Source organism: Larimichthys crocea, unplaced genomic scaffold (genome assembly GCF_000972845.2).
Source record: "Larimichthys crocea isolate SSNF unplaced genomic scaffold, L_crocea_2.0 scaffold270, whole genome shotgun sequence".
Lineage (NCBI taxonomy): Eukaryota > Metazoa > Chordata > Actinopteri > Sciaenidae > Larimichthys > Larimichthys crocea.
Genome location: NW_020853564.1, coordinates 335660 through 356084, shown reverse-complemented (window position 1 = coordinate 356084; position 20425 = coordinate 335660). Strand labels below are relative to the sequence as shown.

The 20425-nt window shown below is 39.5% G+C and overlaps 1 protein-coding gene across 3 annotated transcripts in view; it reads right to left on the bottom strand.

Moving 5' to 3' along the window:
- Window positions 1-2604: 2604 nt before the first annotated feature.
- Window positions 2605-20425, bottom strand: part of LOC104936757 (relaxin family peptide receptor 2) — a 45515-nt gene continuing 27694 nt past the window's right edge. For 2 of the 3 annotated variants that reach the window (XM_027275989.1, XM_027275990.1), the window contains exons 8-18: window positions 19132-19203; window positions 18428-18502; window positions 17199-17270; window positions 14956-15027; window positions 13744-13818; window positions 9644-9715; window positions 9500-9571; window positions 9135-9364; window positions 7438-7583; window positions 6544-6639; window positions 2605-3122 (exon numbers count right to left, since the gene is read on the bottom strand). In XM_027275989.1, coding sequence (XP_027131790.1) covers window positions 2913-3122; window positions 6544-6639; window positions 7438-7583; window positions 9135-9364; window positions 9500-9571; window positions 9644-9715; window positions 13744-13818; window positions 14956-15027; window positions 17199-17270; window positions 18428-18502; window positions 19132-19203 — 1192 coding nt within the window. In that variant the 3' untranslated portion in view covers window positions 2605-2912. The remainder of the gene's footprint in view (window positions 3123-6543; window positions 6640-7437; window positions 7584-9134; window positions 9365-9499; window positions 9572-9643; window positions 9716-13743; window positions 13819-14955; window positions 15028-17198; window positions 17271-18427; window positions 18503-19131; window positions 19204-20425) is intronic. The other variant, XM_027275991.1, reaches the window with a different exon arrangement.

The following is a 20425-nucleotide window of genomic DNA, read 5'->3' as shown; positions in this document are numbered from 1 at the left end:
GTTTACAAATTTATTTTTAGACAAATGTTCCTCTCCCTCTCCACTCTGGTGATGACACCACTCACTCTCGAAAATTCTCGCAATACACACCCATTCATTTTTTTCGGCGTGGTTTTTGGCGATTTTTGGCAAAACCGTTGCCGAAACTTTAGAAAAGTCATAGCACGCCGATCCCAGCTGAGCCACACGTTTTGATACTGTTTTGTGTGTGTGCGACAAAAACTCTGGGGAGGAGAGCGAGCCAAAAAACGGCGTAAGAATATACGCGGAAGAAGCGTGGTGGATAACATATAGTGTGCGCTTTCAGGCACACTCAATGACAGGACTAGTAGACACACCAGGACCAAGCTCTGCCACAAGTTTTTAAACGTATCAATTGTTATCTGCTCGTATCCAGCTTCATCTAATATTGTTGCTAATTAACCATTTTTTGAACCTTTAAGCTCACACTGAACTTTCCGCTGTATCACATGGTCTTCATCAGCAGGTTGGATTTAACATTTAGCTCAGTCGCTGTGATTAATCATTAATTACTGTTTCACTGTTTCAAAATGCTGGTACAAATGTTTACTTCTATAGATTTTTAAATGTTATGCTAAAGTGTAAAACAAAAAAATACATATAGTAACACACACACACACACACACACACACACACACACATATATGTATATATGATATGTGTGTGTTGTGTGTGTGTGTGGTGTGTATACTATATGTATGTTTATGTTCACGTGTAATGTACACGTAAGTGATCTTTATTCAGAAACACCCCATGTCACATCTACATTTTAGGATCTGGTTATTATAGACACATATTAAATGTTAAATATAAATATTTCAATATTTATCATCACAGTAACAGTGTTACACACATTAGTAGCTGTAAACACTCAGCAATAGAAAAATACATACGTTGGTTTGGTGCTTACATAAGGAGTAAACATTTATAATCATCACTTTAAAAGTTTGGTGCCTGTTTGTTTCCCAGATATATTAGTGTGTGTGAATGGGTGTATAAGAGACATTAACTTAAAGAACTTTGTAGAAAGGCGCTTTATGAAGTTCAGTCCATTTCCTTGTATTAGTTTACGGGCAGATCTGCCTTATCCAATATGGCAGACCCGTTGACGACCAACGACCAACCCGCTCAATGCGGCGTCTATGTATATATGTCTATGCCATAAGCCATTTGACTGATTTTGGTGAAACTGGAACATATTTTATGGAGAAAATGTAGAGTATGTCCATGTAATGGAGAAACTCTCTGTGATTCACAATTTCCTGATTGACAGTGTGAATGGTTGCAGGCTATAGGTTGCAGTGTTAGTTAGTTTTTAACACAAAAGGTTTCAGGCCCGGGGCATGGGGGAATGCTGACAGAGAGAGGAGCTGGTGTTGTGCCCGAACCGGACAAGAGCGAGTGTGCAATGTGACCAGGCTCAGCAGCCTCTATGGACATAACGGCAGAGAAGAAAAGTACAAAGAGGACATTGACAGAGGAAGAGAAGAGAAAAGGAAAGAGTGCGCAAGCAGGATGTCACCAGACAAGAGAAAATCTGGGACTGACTTTTAGTGGTTGGTGAGTGCTTGGTGAAATAAAAGGCTGAAAGACAGACGCCAAGCTGGGCTGACTGCTGTTGGACTAGTCAGTAATATTAGCTGCTGCTGGGTCTGCTGTTGGTGACCTAGTTGATGATTGGCTGTTAGCAAAGTTGTCGACTTGCTAGTTTTTGATCATAAGTAATGTAATCAGACAGTGTGCTTACACTCTAAAACTGAAGGAGCTAAATCTCAAAAATACCAATTTCTACACAATGTTGCTTGAAGTAAAAGTACTAATACATGAATGCAAAATGCTTTATTACTAGTAAAAGTCCTGCATTCAAAGTCCTAGTAAGAGTATAGAAATATTATCAGCAAAGTTAAAAGTTAAATGTCACCTATGACTGTAAATATTTTTAGAAGGATACAAGAAGAACCAGTTTTTATTACTTCATATATGGTTAATTTAGTTCAGTCTTCACAAGATATATCAGAGATGTTGTGAGTGAAAAATAATGTCCCGTTACACACATTTTTATTATTCATTTTGTATTTGGACTTTTGGACTAACAAGGAAGCCCAACTAGATTTTAAGCCAAGAACGCTGGGCACCACCACCATCTTTAACAATGCTTTGAATATTAAAGGGTTATCATATCTTTTTTAATGTGAAATCTTAATCTAAACAGTAACAAGTAACCAAAGCTGTTAAATAAATGTTGACTAAAAAGTGCAATATTACCCAAATTACCCTCTGACTTACAGAGGAGGAGTATGAGGTAGAATAAAATTGAAATACTCAAATTAAGGACAAGTACCTCAAAATATTACTGAAGACCTGAGTAAATCTACTTAGTTACTTTCGAAAATTGCATAGGCGCATATACTATATACAGTCCACTTCCTCAACACTCATCCACACATTTCTTTTTTATTTTAAATTTTTTAAATGCATGTACATATTTTATATGAGCACAAAAGAAGTGCTTGTGATGAAGGAATGTGGAAGCTTGTGAATTATTTTGAAGGATTTTTATTTTTACAGCCTAGTAGTGTAAATGCTGGCGCCCTCTCAGACAGAATATCCCTGTAATGTATTCATCACAGACTTCCATGGGTCCTCAGTGAGAACACTGAGTAATAAGAACTCAGACTAATTATACAATGTTGATAGCGCATTTGTGTTTGCTGTGTAATAGCCCAATCTGTTACCTGATGTATAACAATGGCACTTAAAATGTGATGAGCTGCTCTTGAAACGTACGTTTTTATCTTTAGGTGTGAATGTTTCTGCAGTTTTACTGATTAGATAAAGAGGATTTGAGGTACTATACAACAAAAAAAATCATCATCGGTACATTGCTAAAATTAATATTCACTGTAAAATGAGCTGATGTTCTTCAATTTACCCAGAAAAATGCCTGTGGAATATCCTTTGGCAGTAGGTTTTTCTTGCCTGTCAGAGTGCAGGGGAAAGCAGACACCATTACGTCCATAGTAGTTTCCAAACACATCCTCATTCATCAGGGGCACAGCGGCAATAATGAACCCCAGTAACCAGATAGAGGCCAGGACCACCTTGCAGAGGGACAACAAAACATGCTGTTAGGATTTCTGATGGTCAATTTGTCATTTAATTAACTAGAAGGCCAAAGATTTAATTCAGTCCAACTGTCTCCTATTGACTGTGGAGGAAACCGACAGCTAAATTTTTGCATGAATATGTCAGAAGATTGATAATTAGAAGTTAGTTAGCAGCAAACAGCAAAACAGCTTCATAAATGAAACAGCTGTTTGTCCTGTACTAACACTATGCTTCATACATGTAATACTACTCTAATTAAGTTTTTCAACACAGCATTTTACAGGTCCAGAGTGCTGTACCAAACACTATCTGAAGACAAAACAGCATGTAACTCCACCCTGACAGGAGTGTTGAATTTGTGATGCAGTGTAACCACACTGTGAGATCACATTGTGTAATACTGTTTACTTTAAGTACAGCCTTTTCACTTTAAAGTCACTTAAAGCTGAAGTACATCTCCACATTTTCAGACTTGGCATCTTTTCAAACAAAATGCATCTTTATGTACGTTTCCTTTCATAACACAGACCTATTTACAAAGATATAAACTCACAGACGCCTTCATCTCAGTTTTTAACTTCTCCTGGACTGCTAATGGCAAATAACAGGTATCTGTGAAGCTGTTTCTGTTTTAAAGGGAAAAGTTACTTCATAAAGAATATACATCTAATCAAATCAAATCAATTTTATTTGTATAGCCCAAAGTCACAAAGTACATTTGCCTCAGAGGGCTTTACAATCTGTACAGGGAGTGACACCCTCTGTCCTTAGACCCTCGGTTCCAGTGAGGAAAAACTTGCCCACAAAAACCCTTTAACAGGGAAAAAATGTGGAAGAAACCTCAGGAAGAGCCACAGAGGAGGGATCCCTCTCCCAGGACGGACAGACGTGCAATGGATGTCACGTGTACAGGACAGATCAACACAAACATATTGTACAATTACAATAACTGACAAAATGACAATAAATCACAATGAATGATAAAAATGATTACAGTAACAGATATGGTAGTAATAATGACAGTAATAATATATGTAGTGGGTGTCGTGCAGGATCACAGCAGCAGCCACGATCCACGAGAACCTGCTGGACTCCGGGGAAGTTTGGTTAGTAACATGCATTAATGAGACATGTCCACAGAGAGAGAGAGAGAGAGAGAGAGAGAGAGAGAGAGAGAGAGAGAGAGAGAGAGAGAGAGAGAGTGAAAGAGAGAGTTTTCGGTAAGGGAGATGTGTGCATCTTCAACCAATACCGTGCCTGGCTAGGCATAACCCTGGGTGGGGGGTGGAGTCCCCCGGGGGTCTAATCCTATGGCAGCATAACTAAGGGATGACCCGAGCCAGCCCTAACTATAAGCTTTATCAAAAAGGAAAGTCTTAAGTCTATTCTTAAAGGTGTTGACCGTGTCTGCCTCCCGAACCCAGAATGGTAGTTTGTTCCACAGAAGAGGAGCCTGATAGCTGAAAGCTCTGGCTCCCAATCTACTTTTGGAAACTATAGGAACCACAAGGAACCCAGCATCCTGAGAGCGCAGTGTTCTAGAGGGGTAGTAAGGTATTATGAGCTCTTTTAGATATGATGGTGCCTGACCATGAAGAGCTTTGTAAGTAAGGAGAAGAATTTTAAATTCTATTCTAGATTTATAGGTAGCCAATGCAAGGAAGCCAAAATGGGAGAGATGTGATCTCTGATCTTGGTTCCTGTCAAAACACGTGTAGCAGCATTCTGAATTAACTGCAAAGTCCTAAGAGACTTATTAGAGCAGCCTGATAACAAAGAGTTACAATAGCCCAGCCTAGAAGTAACAAATGCGTGGACTAGTTTTTCTGCATCCGCTTGAGAGACAATGGGTCTAATTTTAGCGATGTTACGTAAGTGGAAGAATGCAGTCCTCGAAATTTGTTTTATGTGGACGTTAAAGGACAAATCCTGATCAAAAACAACTCCAAGATTCTTTACAGTGGAGCTGGAGGCCAGGGTGATCCCATCTAAAGTAACTAAGTCTCTAGAAAGAGAGTTTCTGAGGTGTTTGGGTCCAATTACAAGAACTTCAGTTTTGTCTGAATTTAACATAAAAAAATTGTAGGTCATCCAACTTTTTATATCCTTAAGGCATGCTTGGAGTTTAGTTAACTGATTGGTTGCATCAGGCTTGATCGATAAATATAATTGGGTGTCGTCAGCATAACAATGAAAATTGATAGAGTGATTCCTAATAATGTTCCCTAAAGGAAGCATATATAAACTAAATAGAAGTGGCCCTAGTACAGAACCTTGTGGGACTCCATGACAAACTTTGGTATGCATGGAGGATTCATCATTGACGTGAACAAACTGAGATCGATCTAAAAAATACGATTTAAACCAGCTTAGGGCGGTTCCTTTGATGCCAATTCGATGTTCCAGTCTCTGTAAAAGAATTTAATGGTCAATGGTGTCAAATGCGGCACTAAGATCTAACAGGACAAGTACAGAGATGAGTCCTTTGTCTGATGCCATTAGGAGGTCATTTGTAACTTTGACTAATGCGGTCTCTGTGCTATGATGCACTCTAAATCCTGACTGGAAATCCTCAAATAGACTATTGTTATGGAGAAAGTCACACAGCTGATTAGCTACAGCTTTCTCAAGTATCTTAGACAGAAAGGGAAGGTTTGATATCGGTCTGTAGTTGACTAAGACCTCTGGGTCTAGAGTGGGCTTTTTAAGAAGAGGTTTAATTACAGCTACCTTAAAGGACTGTGGTACATATCCTGATAATAAAGACAGATTAATCATATCCAATAGCGAATTACTAACTACAGGTAAAACATCCTTGAGCAGCCTGGTTGGGATGGGGTCTAAGAGACAGGTTGACGGCTTAGCTGCAGAAATGATTAAAGTTATTTGATGAAGGACATCTATTGCTGGACTCAATCAAAACCAACTAGAATATTTATCGAGAGAGATGACCAGGTCCAAGTGCAAATACCAACGGTTCAGACAATAGAAAAAACTTCTTGAGTCCAGACCACTGCTATAGTATAAAGAATGGACAGCACATGAGTGAAGTTGGACATTTTAATTCGCATGCTGATGGAGGTTGAACTGTTCTGCAGCCAGCCTCAAGTAGCCAATGAGGAACTACAGTTTTTAGCACTTCCGCATTGGCTTCAATCTTTAAAACATGAAGGTTGCTGTTGGGTCTGCATAAAGGTATGAGCTAAACAGTGTTCATTTGGTTGCAATATTCATCTTCATGCGTAGATGGCAAGGCCTAGCAGAGCACTTGCACCATAACAACTGAAGTGAGCAGTAATGTCTGGTTTTGTTGCTACATTAAACTGCACAAAAAACAAACAGATCCAATGAATTTTCTGTGTAAAAAGACATTCAGCAGACAGATTCTTGTCCACTATTCATAGCACAGCTCACCGAAGTCTGAAGTTTGCCTGGGCGTAGATCGCTGAAGGGGAAAACAATGACGAGGAACTTCTCCAGTGTCAGGTAGGTCAGGAGGAGAACAGACACCTGAGGGAAGGCACTCATTATAAATCTTAAAATGAACGTTTTAAACTACAGTACTACTGCTACAGTAACACTACGCATGCCAGAAATCAGATTTATCACTTTGCTTCCAGATAGACCTATTGAGTTTGGCTGACAGAGGAATCATCACTTAGCTTGAAACTGAAAATAAATGATAATCTGCTTTATTGTTATATTTGTTGTCAGTGTGTAGCCTTGAGGAGGACTCATTGAAAACTCCTCCTTGTTGGTGCACTCAAGTACTTCTGTTAAAGCGATCTGAGACCCGTGAATCAGTTACTAAGTTATCAATCTCTTCATTAGCCAAAACTATGCCAACAATAACATTACCCTGTAGACAACCTTCAAGTTTGTTTCCCGCTTGTTGTTCTAAAAGATTTTCCAACATCTTCACTTGTGAATTATTGTCGTGGGCTAAAATACACAAAATTGCTATGGTTCATTAATCTCTGCTCAGTAGAACATTTGTTTTATCAATTAGATGAAGACAAAATGCTGGTTCTTTCCACAGAAAATATTTTCCAATATTTTTTATTTTGCACTGTTAAACATACATTTTTGCTTGTTAGAATTCTTCAGTACTCGTGTTGACACATTCAGCGGTCCCACTATGCTTTTCCATAAAAATTGGAATTAAGGAGAGACCTGATATTGGCTCTTCAGATAACAGACTAGACAACTATGCAGCAGCTGGATGCTGGGCAGTACTAGCAGCAGTCACAGGTTCTGTCCATATGCATATCTAAGTGTGTGGTCGTGAATGGGATGTTGATTTTATACCTCTGAGGAGAGCATGGCCAGGAATCCAATGGTCCGACACTCCACACTCTCCATCCAGTGCAGGGCGTTCCTATTGTACTGCCCTCTGTATTTTACATCGTAAACTCCCACGAAAAAAAGGTACACACCCATGAGGCAGTCTGCACCTGAACGAGGAGAGACGGTGACACATATAAATCCATTTACAGAGAGAGAAGCTCCATCTGTCAGCTGCTGACTCGGAAGAGACTCGGAAGAGGCTCGACCAGATCTGTGATCAATCTGTGGATACCCCCCGATGCTTGGATATCATCATGAACATGTTTTCGGAACTGGGTAGAAACATCTCCACCCAGGCCGCAATCAGTGTTACGCGTCTGGAGGAGGTGACTAGGGGTCTCTCGGCCCTGCAACGGAATTTCGAGTTGGGGGGCAGGCAGGATTAGGTTTTTAGACTAAATTGTCAATTTTCCTGAATCCCTAAAATGAAATGATTTTCTTGCATTTACTGTCCCTGCTATTATCTTCTCTCAGAGGTCTTCATTGCAGTTTACTTGTCTTATCTATGCTCCACGGCACTGGACACTCCAAGGACACTCAGCTGTGTAAACAACAGCTCACAATGAACAAAAAGAACATCATATCAATTTGGCAAGGCTGACTCCACGTATTGTAATTTCTCTGCCCTATAGTCATACTGCCTGGGTTGTCACATGTTTCTCTTCTTTCCCTATCTGTACCCCGACCCCATCTCTCTCCTAAAATGTGATCCAACAAAAAAGACACCTCATGTATACCAATCCAATGTATAATGTCATATGTGTCTGTGATTGTTTTTTGCATGTAACTGCACTTTTTTTTTCTTTTTCTTAAAAATGGTGGCGCGAGCAAATGGCTGGCAGCCGTAACCGAATTTCCCTTTTAGGGATCAATAAAGTACTATCCTATCCTGTTTGCACACCCTGCAACCACACCCCAAATGCCCTTTCATGTATTATTAAAATACACACCACAGAGCAGTATTTTAACAATACCTGACTACGTGACACATCTCTTCATGGCTCTTAAGTTCATTCCTGTTTACTTTTTTTTTTTTTTATTACTCTCCTCTGACCGATTCACTTCCAGCCCCTGTGTCTGTGTGTTTTTTCCTCTCACTCTGAGCCAGAGCATCAAAGTAGCTCAACATTTAGCATGCCTAGAGTGTCATGTCTTTTTCTCGTTTGGATTACTGCTGCTTTTTGACCCAGACGTTGACTTTTCCCTGTTTTGAAGCATTGGGCCCATTCCTTTTTTCCAGAGTCGATTATTGCAACATCACAGTACACACCAAGTACTTGCAAAGCTCCAAATGGTAAAATCTGTCTCTCCGCCTGATTTTATTATGTTGTTAGTTTTGAGGCAAACATGCACAATTATGGACAACAGCACTTTTATTGCCCTACAAACCTAGGACATCCCTATTCATGACTCGAGAACAGATTTCTGTTTAAATATCAAAGCATTTGCCTTCATCATTAACTGGAAAAAAAGAAATTACAGATGTGAACAGTTTCAATTTATTTCTGTGATTTTCAAGTTTTTAGGTTTCATCTTTAGCACTATTTGTTAGGGTGAGATTCACCCCTACCCCATCAGATGCTACACCTTTTCAAGTGTTTCTCCACCTTCGCATAGCATTCTCTCATTTTGGGAGAGGATAGTGTGTGGTTACTCACAGCAGAGGACTTTGATGCAGGCAGCATGCAGGGTGTTCTCAGCACGGATAAGTGACCTCATGCCAATAACAAAGATGTTGCCAAAGCAGGTAATGAAGGCCATGACCCAGACAGACACTCGTAGCACCATGTTGGCCAGCAGGTCCTCAAAGGAAGAGATGCCGTCTGTGTTGGGCTTACAGGACCTCACATGAGGTGCGTAGGAGCAGTACTGGAACTTCTTAAAGTAGCTGGTGCAAGAAAGTAGGAAGTAAAAATAGGTTTTGGCAGAAGGCAGAAACAAGGGAGTCAGTGAGAGACAGACAAGCAATGTGATTGGTCAAACACGTGTGAGAACTGTGATACTTCTGTAGGATTGTACATACATGTGAGAGAGGTTCTTCATAGATAGAAACATCTTCGTCTGAATATCTGGGATCTCTATCCCCTCCAAGGCCCTATGGAAAACAGGATATTTCATCACCACGCACTTTCTTTGAGCATGTGTCCGTGTTTGCGTGTGTACTCACAGAGACTGAAGATGTGTCAGGTGGTTGAAGTGGCTGGGGTGAATGTGGAGAAGCGGATTGTGGGAAATGTTTCTGTAACAAGAAAAAGATGACAAAAGTAAAACTCAGATGTCATTGTCATGTTTTATGACACTACGTTCAAACTCCACGTCAGATGGAGTTATACATGTATACCTATACATACACTGACCAACAATAATCAGTACTAATATATGTTTTTTGATGCCATTCCTGTAAGTTTCTGCTTAATATGACTCTAATAGAGGGGACGCTCGTCACTAAATGCAATGCCATTTTAACAACACAGTAAAAAAAAATATATATATATTTACTGTGTTGTTAAAATGGCATTGCATTTGGTGACGAGCACATTATGACTTGTTTAGGATTCGAGACCCAAAGTTAAGGACTTGACTTGGGTCTTTCCTGTCTTAACTTAGGACTTGACTTGGGGCTTCAGTGCAAACACTTGAGACTTACTTGTGACTTGCAAAACAGTGGTTGGTAGTATTTTATATCACCTAATGTATGCAGATGATGTGGTAATTGTCTGACTGTAATACGGCACAGGTTATTTTATAGTGTGCAGTTAAAAACTTTCGATTACACTTTGCAACCACATCTGCAATATTCTGTGCAGTTGTCTGCTTGCGGGGGGGGGGACATCTTATCTTTAGTAAGAAGTAAATCAGACAAAAAATTGTATTTCCTGTTATTCTGAGGTAGAATTCTGAGATTGAAGGTTAAGAATAGGTGACCAAACCTCTTCAGTTAATTGCACACACTGAGCATTCACAGCTGATTGTACTCTTGGACTTCCATAGTTGAAAGTTAATTTCACTAACTTTGTTTTTATGTTTTTCTCTATGCGGTTAGGTTCTCAAGTAAACCTAAGATATTGTTTGACAACATTAACCAAACTGAATTTCTCTCATTTCAGAGTTGAATGTGGATATGTTTTACTAATTCTGTTTGTTGTGTTTTTCTCTATTAATTTAGGTTGTTGGCCAAAGGTAAGTCATTGATTGTCAACAATAAGTCTGTTTAATTAACGGTGGAATGCTCTCTCCGGTATGGGAGCGAGTTACTGCCCCAAGCGAGGGAGTTCAAGCATCTCGGGGTCTTGTTCACGAGTGGGGAGGGAAGATGGAGCGTGAGATGGATGTGTGGTTTGGTGCGGCATCTGCAGTACTGTGGACGTTGTACCGGACCATGGTGGGGAAGAGGGAGATGAGCCAGAAGGCGAGGCTCTCGATTTCCAGTCCATCTACATTCCAACCCTCACCTATGGTCATGAGCCTTGGGTAGTGACCGAAAGAATGACGTGGCAGATACGAGCGGCTGAAATTAGTTGAGGTGGTTTGGGCATCTGATCAGGATGCCCCCTGGGAGGGATACTTGAACTCCCTGGCTTGGGGCAGTAACTCGCACCTTTGGAGGTGTTCCGGGCACGTCCAACTGGGAGGAGACCCCAGGGCAGACCCAGAACTCGGACTATATCGCCCATCTAGGCTGGGAGATGTAATGTGTTGCTGGGGAGACGGACATCTGGAGTTATTTGCTAAACTTGTTGTTTTTATATTTCTCCATGTGGTTAGGTTCTCAAGTCAAACCTCAGATATTGATTGTTTGACAACATTAACCAATTTCTGTTTAAATTTCTCTCATTTCAGAGTTGAACGTGGATATGTTTTACTAATTCTGTTTGTTGTGTTTCTCTCTATTATGCCTATTTACCAAATCTCCCTGACACAAAGAGTAACAGAGCAAACAGTTTGTGGATGTGGTTTTGAAAGTTGATGAAATACAATGAAAATGTGGCTTCCATGTGAGCTTCCACTCTAAAGTGCCACATTAGCACTCCACTCCTGTCAAACGTATTTCTGGACTAATACCGTTATTTATGTCCGTGCAATGCACATCCAAATCTAATAGTTTGAAAAGATTTCCTGTTTCTTCCTTGACTTCTTTTTTTGTCTGAACCACATTATTATGCTATGCATGTAGAGCAGAGGATAACCACAAGGCTGTTACAAGATTTGGTTTGACTCCGGTTTGTATTTCAGTTTGGCCACAAATGGATGAGGAAAAGGATAAGGACAGACACAATCTTCTTTATATGTAAAAGGACTTAAGGCTTATTATTTTTGTATGTAACTTTAAAGACAATCAAACCACTGATGTCTTCAAAGTGCTGCTGGCATAGCCATCATGTTTACAGACCACACTGATGTTGAGTTATTCTCAGTATAAAGACACACTGATTTAGTGCAAAGTACTGCTCATTTTATGACAAGCTTGTTGTTAGATGAAAATTTCTACACTGAAAAAAGAAATCATGTATGCAATGGAAATATTACAATTTTACAGTAGCTTTCTGTTTTTTTAAATTCTGTACAGAACTCTGTAAAATTACAGACATTATCTGTAAATTAACGATCAAACTGTAATTTTAAGTATCATGCCAATAATGACAAACTTAAGTTATTTCTCAAGGTTGCACAAACACTATATTATTTTCACAGTATTTTTTTTATGTAAAATGACAATAATTATCTGTAATTACATCTGTGGCTTATTATATAAGTTTATGTCCATACAACAATTTTCTTAATTGTCTTCATTTTAAGGTAACTTATGTGAGTTTTCACAAATGTGTACAGTCAAACTCTGTTACCTGATTTACAAAAAATAACTACAAATTATTACAATTGTTAATAATTTGGGGAAAAATAACAGTATTTCTTTGCAAAACCTTGACCATCTGCATCTGAGTTACACAGTTATACTGCATGTCCAGTCATGTGCTGGAAAGATCCCACACCACATTTTGTTTAAAACATGTCTGTCTGAGAATGAAGGACATGAAGGATGTGTTCAATTGAAGTCATTGAAGGTCAAATAAATATTCACATTGTACTGTAAGGAGCTTGACAGATTGATATTATACTTTACTCCTGTGAAATCTCAGAGTAGGCAGAAACAGACCACCAATCCACCAGCATTTTGATGATTGATGAAACAGACTGTTTGGAGCTCATTAACTTTAAAATAACACTAGTCATAAGTCAGTACTCTGGCAGTGTAACTGACTCTGTCCTCTTTTTTCATAGAAAAAACAGCTGTCTCTTAACAGAAATGCAATGGGAAATCCATTTCATATCAGCAACCCCAAGAGGATCAAAGGAAGGATGCCTCAGAAAATCAAGGACTGTAATGAAGTCCAAGGAACCGTGAGCCTCTGTGCCCCTCTAAGGAACCACAAATTCAAGGAATAGCCATCCTTACTCAATGTTTGCCAATGGTCACCACTATATTTTGGAGGGTAATGGCAGAGTTCCCTGTCTCAAGCTGGGACTGCAAGGATGTCCTGGGATGTGGCTGAATTGCGATCCACCTGGTGAGTCCCTCAGCAAGTGGAAAAGGGAGGCTGAGTGGACAGTGCCCAGTCTTCTTGCATTGCCCTCACTACATGCAAACCTAAAGTCAGGAATATGTACCTCTCTGTTGCCAGGTCACCAAACTGAGCTCAACTGGGAAAGGGGTAGAACAGAGTGGGAGTTCCGACAGTGTTTCATCCTGGGGCCATGGGTGTGCCAGTGCATCACACCCCAGAGGTGGATTTTCATTTACTTTTGTTCTAGTTTAACCAACTTGATGCTGTTTGGTGTTGACTTTGCACCAATGGCAATGAGATGCCAGCTCCACTGAAAAAGACAGCTCCACTGTGCCAGCTCACAAAAACCACAAAACCGTGAGCAACACACCAGTATCAGGGAACCATCATAGCTGGGAGAGATAAGGGGACAGAGATGCCGGCCCGACTGGACAAACACCCAAACTAAGTGGATTTATGCAACACAGATTGTCAGCAGTAATTCCATGCCGGTTTTATAGGTAAACCGCAGGGTGTCACCGGGCAAGCTGGTGTGTCTTGAAAAACATTCACACACTCTGACATACAGGATGGTCATCCATATAAGAAATATGCAACAGGGAGGAGAGACAGTATGGAGTCGAAAGAGCACTACGATAACATCTCTGACACCATGTTCTCTGAATCCAACTATAAAATGTGTTTTTACTTATCAGCTGCTCACAGTTTAAGGAGGGACTTGGAGAGGTTCTTAAAAGTGTTTTTCGGCAGCTCCTTTATCCTGTTGGTGGACAGATTCCTAAACACAGTGAGAGAGAGAAAACAAGAAAGAAAAAAAAGGAAACTTGCAGATTCACTTAAATTTATGGACTAATTATTCATTATGGGCAGCTATGGTTCAGGAGGTAGAGCAGATCTGCATGTCATAGTGTCCTTGGGCATGATACTGAACCCCAGATTGATGAGTGTGAATTAGCTCCTAAAAACTGATGAGCAGTTGGCACCTTGCATGGCAGCCAGTGTCATCGGTGAATGAAAAGTGTGTGGTTGGAAGACTAGAAAGGCGTTATATAATTACAATCCATTTACCATTCATCAAACCACACATAGCAGCCTAACTCATTAAACCAAAGCACAGATATTTCATGTTTACATCAAATTAACTAAAGTTTTTTTTTTTTTTAAATCAGCAGAAAACACTAAAATAAATAAATACTGACCAGTGGAAACCCATAATTTAATATGCATTCTTTAAATTTCTAATTCGCTTTGCAGGGATTTATCAAAACATCATTACTATGTTTTCAAACACTGCTTACATTGAATTATTATTATTATTATTATTTATTTCAGATTTTTTTAATGCCTTCATTTCACTCTAAAATATTTATTTTGGTTACTTTTTATGTCATTCATAAACATATTTCACATAATACTAGGCAGCCATTAGAGGATCCATCAAATCATCAACAACTCACCAATATAATTACCATCAGCCTCAGGCTGTTGGTGAATTTAATACATATCATAAATATAATATCACATCAAATAATCCATTAGTCCATTTATAATGTAATCATATTATAATTGAAGATTAGAATAAAACCATTCTAAAAGTCTATCACTATGTGACAATAAGCATTCAATCATTCAAATTTACATAAATGGTCAAACTATGTTTTATCCTGCCAGGTGTTTATGATTTGGTCTTTTTAATAATAAATGCATAGAGCATAGAGAGATGATGCATTGGTCAGAATTTGAGTCTGTGAAAAATCAATTCTCAATGAGTAATCAGATACTCCATCAGCAGCAGCTCATGTAGACTTTTCAGTCTCCTCTGAAACCAGTGATTGATTACACTCACCATGTCTTATTATTTAATGACAGCTGAGCTGAATGATGAAAATACAAACAAAGTGGCACACACACTCACAGTTCAGCCAGTTTCCACAGAGACTGGAAGGTGTTTTCAGGAACTCTTCTGATCTGGTTGTCCATCAGTAATCTGAATAGAACAGAGCTGCTGTCAGACACTGTGTGCAAAGTGGTACTTGCCCTGGATGTAATCTAATCTGTGACATATGCACATATAGCTACCAATTCTCACAATGATGCTTCTATTAACACTGACTCAGTGCTTTTTCTCTTAAAAAAATCTTTTACTGACCTTACACATTCACATTGTTGCTCAGAACTGTAGAGTAAAACTGTAGCAGAGGGCAGTTCAATGCCATGCTCAAACACATCTTAATAGTGCCGATGTTGGATAAAACTTTTACTTCCTTATTCTAGGGTCAAGCTGACAAGACTAATGATTCAACAAGACCCACACAGCTAGATGAAGCTAAATTGATGCAGCGCACACATTTTACACTGATCGGTTTTTAACTGTGTATTACAAATTCTTTGAAAAAATGTCAGAATGATCAGAAATGTCTCCAGTAAAGAGAGACACCACATTGTGGTGTATGGTGTATTCTTTTAAAATTAAAGAGACACGAGAGAGAGGCACAGTGGAATGACTTCCCTCGCTCTCTGATCCAGCTGAGAGGTAAACACAGTGCTGTAGTGCAGGTATATGGAGTATTATTATTATTTTTTAGTCAGAGTTGGATATGCTATGCCAACTTCTAAATCCCCTTTTATGTGCAGTATCCAGCTGTGAATTTTTGGCAATGGCAGGATATACTGTAGTTACCCAAATGTCATGAGTGGACTGACTATGGCTCAGTATTGACTGCAAAATCAGCTCTTCTTTTTTATTTCACAATGATCATTGCACCCTTAAGTCAAGCAGCAGAAGTTAAAGCCACACTTTGTAACTTTTCTACCATAGACTAACAGATTTTAAATCAAGTTGACGCTACACTGATTTGTAATCAAATGAATAGTGTCTCTGCCATTCGTGCGTCCGTTCCCACATTATGTAACTTTGGGCTCCAGGTACGATCACCCGTGAGAAGTATATAACACTTGAGGACACCTCCTGATGTCCTCCAGCTGCTCTGCCTCAACTCTCTGTGATTGAGTTTTGTGATGGACAGTAAAGTAAACTGCTGCCAACTGTGGGACGTGGGGAAATGTTGATGGGGAGTGGAGCTGGTGTCATGTCAGAACTGGAGCTGGACAAGTGGGCAATGTAAGACACAGCAGCTTCTATAGACATAATGGCAGGGGTGAAAATAAGAGGACGTGAATGTAATAAGCTATGAAGAAAAAGTATCTCAGTGGACATCATAGTCCACAAAGCCTCCTGCCTGATCTTGTCCTGTCAACCTGTCTATTACCACTGCAAACAAGAAAAGACTCGGTAAGTTTAAATGATAGTTCTAAACATCTAAACATGTGCTGACAAGCTCCTAAAAAGAAATACAACCATGGGTGACATAAAAACCACATTTTCTACATCTGATAACTGTAATTTAGGTGTAGTTTTCTTTTCCTTTTGATATTCATAAGGTTGTACAATCATGTTGAGACTTAGTGTTTATAATCAGGTGCCTTTGTCATGTGAGGAGCTTGAAAATGTGACAAATGTATTCTCTGTATCTCCCCTTACTCTGGGGAAAAATATCTCTAGCAGCTATAATGGAAAAGGCTGCTACCAGTACTTTCTTTGTCTGCCTTTAAAAGTGCTTATGCTGCGGTCTACATCTCAGGCGTTTAACCCTCCGGAAACCTCATCACAGTTTAAGCTGCTCTTTGTGGAGAAAAGGGTATTTTTACTAATAAAAAAATCCTAATTAAATGTAAACACCTCTGTTGTTGCAAGGCAAACCTTTTTAACCTATGTGATGTCTGGTGATGTCTAAGAGGTACATTAGGACACTCTCGATGCTCAGATTAGGAATGTGGTAGAAAGATTTTGTTTTTAAGGACAAAATGATGCATAAATGATGTCAGAAATGCAACTGCTGAGTAAATTATTGAGTGCCAGTAATGTTGGGTGGATCTGATGTAGCTAACGCAAATGCACCTCATTTGTAATCAAGCTTTTTGGAAACTAAAAGAGCTCCCTAAATGGATTGAAAACATCCCTAATGACTCTTGTAAACTTCTAAAAGCAATTGTGTTTCAAGGCATTTTGGCTTTTATTAGGTTCTTACAGTGACAGCTCCAGGGAGTATGGGACACACAGCAAAGGGACCTTATTAAGTTTTAAAGTGCGACACTCACAGAACTTCAAGCTTGCTGCAGCTCTTCAAGATCGAGTAGTTGAGAGTTTGAATCTGGTTTCCTTCAAGATCCCTGAGAGCAGAAAAAAGGACACAGCATGAACATTTAACAAGACATGACACATGTGGTGTTCATGTGTAAATATGCTGTATGTAGATAGATATTATTATTGTCTTTACAAGGAAATTAGTTGCCACAGTCTGTACAAAGTCTGACATACATACATAAACACAAAGATACATTAAACACCACAGCATAACCACAAAATAAACATTCAATATAGCACATTAATCCATCCATATCCCATATCCACAGCTCTCTGCACATGGCGGTTACCAGGATGTTTTGTTGAGGGATGCTGTGGCAGATGGGACAAATCTCCTGCCATAGTGTGCTCGTTTACAGACCAGGGACCAGATGGGAGCGGTAAGGATGAGTGGAGTGGTTGTCTGGGGTCATGCGCTATACTGCATGCTCTGTGTGAGTTTGGCGGTAGGGAGACCAATGGTTGTTCTCATTGGAGACAGTTAGCATGTTGAAGAAGCAGGTTACACACTACAGAGAATGAGTTGGAGTAGAAAGTTTTGATGATCAATTATTTTGCTTTCTTAACAATCAGTTCTAGATTATTGTCTGTGCACCATTGTGTGAAGTGGGAGATGAAGTGCAAGTATGGCACTGTCGTCAGAGTATTTGATGTGTGTAGTGACAGGTGAGGGGCTGGTACAGTCATTGGTGTAGAGGGTAAACAGGAAGAAGCTCAGGACACAACCTTGTGGGGCATGTATAGTGCTGTGTGACATCTAGCTTTGTGTTTGAGGGGAAGAAAAAACAACAACAGCTGAGAAACAGCTGAAGGACAGACAGTTTTTTCTCTGGAAGTTAAATGTGTGTTAAATTAAAGCAGTCATAAGAGCTACAGATAGCATGAGGTTGTTAGGCTCATCAGGCAGGTGCTCTCCAGTCTACACTTGCTGCTTGCACTTCCAAAAATACCTTGTTGAGCTGACCGACCGCTCTGAGGACCCTTCACCTCCACTCATCTGATCCTCATATTCCCAAGCTATGCAGGCCGCTGAAACCTTTAATTAAGCCTAATTTGTTTTTTTATGTACACACACACACACACACACACACACACACACACACACACACACACACACACACACACACACAGTCTGTCAGGTAACATCTTTAAAGAGTAGTAATCAGTACACTGTCAGACTCACAGCCAGTCCAAGGCGGGCATGTGTTGGCAGAGGCTGGGGTGAGGAAGCTGTTGCAGTGAGGTGTCAACCATGGATCTAATGAAAAAGGAAAACATGTTACTATAACACAATGATTAAAATGATTGACACCATTTAAACACTCAACACTAACAGTAACCATCATACCTGGAGAATAAAGAATGAAAATGAGGAGAATAAATAACCAGAAACTCAGTGTCAGAAAACAGGAAATTGAATGTCAATCATGTACAAATGACTGATTTCACTGCATGAACATCTTCATGAGCATCTATCACAACATTCAACCAGTGTTGAGTAAAGACAGGGCACAGGAACCCCATGTCTACAGCAAGGATCTAAAAACAGTTGCATAATTCATCTAATTTCTTTAAAATTCATAAATACTCATTGAATGAATGCGATTTTTTGATTTTGTCCCTTCTAGTTGGGGCAGCTGTGGCTCAGGAGGTACTGATACTCTGGTCCTATCCACTGACACAGCCATCTGTCCTCCGGTCTGCATGTCGATGTGTGATGATCTGGCTCTTCAAAGTTTTTTAAAATGATGTTGAATCACGACTACATTACCAAACAATCATCGCCCAGGGCGCAAATGTGGCCAGGACCGGCGCTGCTCATCTCAGAGAAGTGGGAATACTGGAATTATTATTGGAAAATGAATAAAGAAAAATGGTAAAACTCACAGGTACATGAGAGACTGAAGCCCAATGAAAGCATCCTGGGACAAGATGCTGAGCGGGTTATGATCCAACATCCTGGAACAAAAACAAACAATGCACTTCAATTAATTTTCATGTATTATTTGACTGTTATTAAAAGAATAGTTCAACATTTTGGGAAATAGTTCAACATTTTGGGAAATAGGCTTATTTGCTCTGTTACCAAGATTTAGATGGGAAGACTGAGACTGCTCCTGTGTTTGTACACCATGCATGAGGCTGCAGCCAACTGATGATTTGCTGATCTCAGCATAAGAACTGGCTCACAGTTAGTCTGACTGTGTCCAGAGATTAAAATCCTTTAACCAGCACCTACATTTGAGAAACTTTAATGTGTAATTTAACACATAAACATAAAATATTAGGACGGCCAGTTAAGATTTACAGGACGTGTTGTGCCATAATTATTTCTTGGCGTGGCGCAGTGACTTCCTGGAGCTACTTCACTGTAACATCTGCAGCTAACAGGATATAATATGCTAAGTAGTAAAAATATCTTTTTGTTAACTTTCACAGAAACAGGCTAGCTTCCCCCCTTGTTTGCATTCATTATGCTGCGCTAAGCTAAAATGTGGAACTTTTCCTTTATTGCAGTACAGTTAATCTGAGGTGTCTAATGGAGGAAATGAGATTAAACAAAATCAGAAAAATAAAAGTGAAGCATTGCCTGCAACACGCACACACATTTTGCTGATTCTTTTGGCAATCAAACTTACTCGGCTGGGTAATAAATGTCACTCAATGGACTTCACAAGCACAAATTGTATAAAACTGTACTGTAACATCTGCTGTTTGGCAGATGACTGACGTGTTTTCACTGCAAAGTCAGGGAGGCTGGTAGCATCAAATTGTCATTGCTGACAGACTCTCGCCTGACAAAGACAAAGGCCACCAATTAAATCTCCAGACCAATAACATCATATATCATATTGCCAAAGCTCTTAACATCATGAGAAAAAGATAAATTCATTTTTGTTTTATGGTACACTTGACTCCAATTTGATTTCACATGGAAAATAAGACTCAATCCACACAGCTGCACATAATTTATAAGTCATTGTGGGTACAAATAAATATAGCTTGCCTAACTCTCCACCCTGCCCAGATGATTTTAAACACATTGAGGGGAAATTTGTTTTCGGGAAGGAACTTAAGCCACAAATAAATTCCAGATGCCAACAAGGATGCCCAAGTATGGATAAAACAAGCATTTATGTCTGAAATCTAAATCAAATTAAATCAAACCAAACAAAAAAAA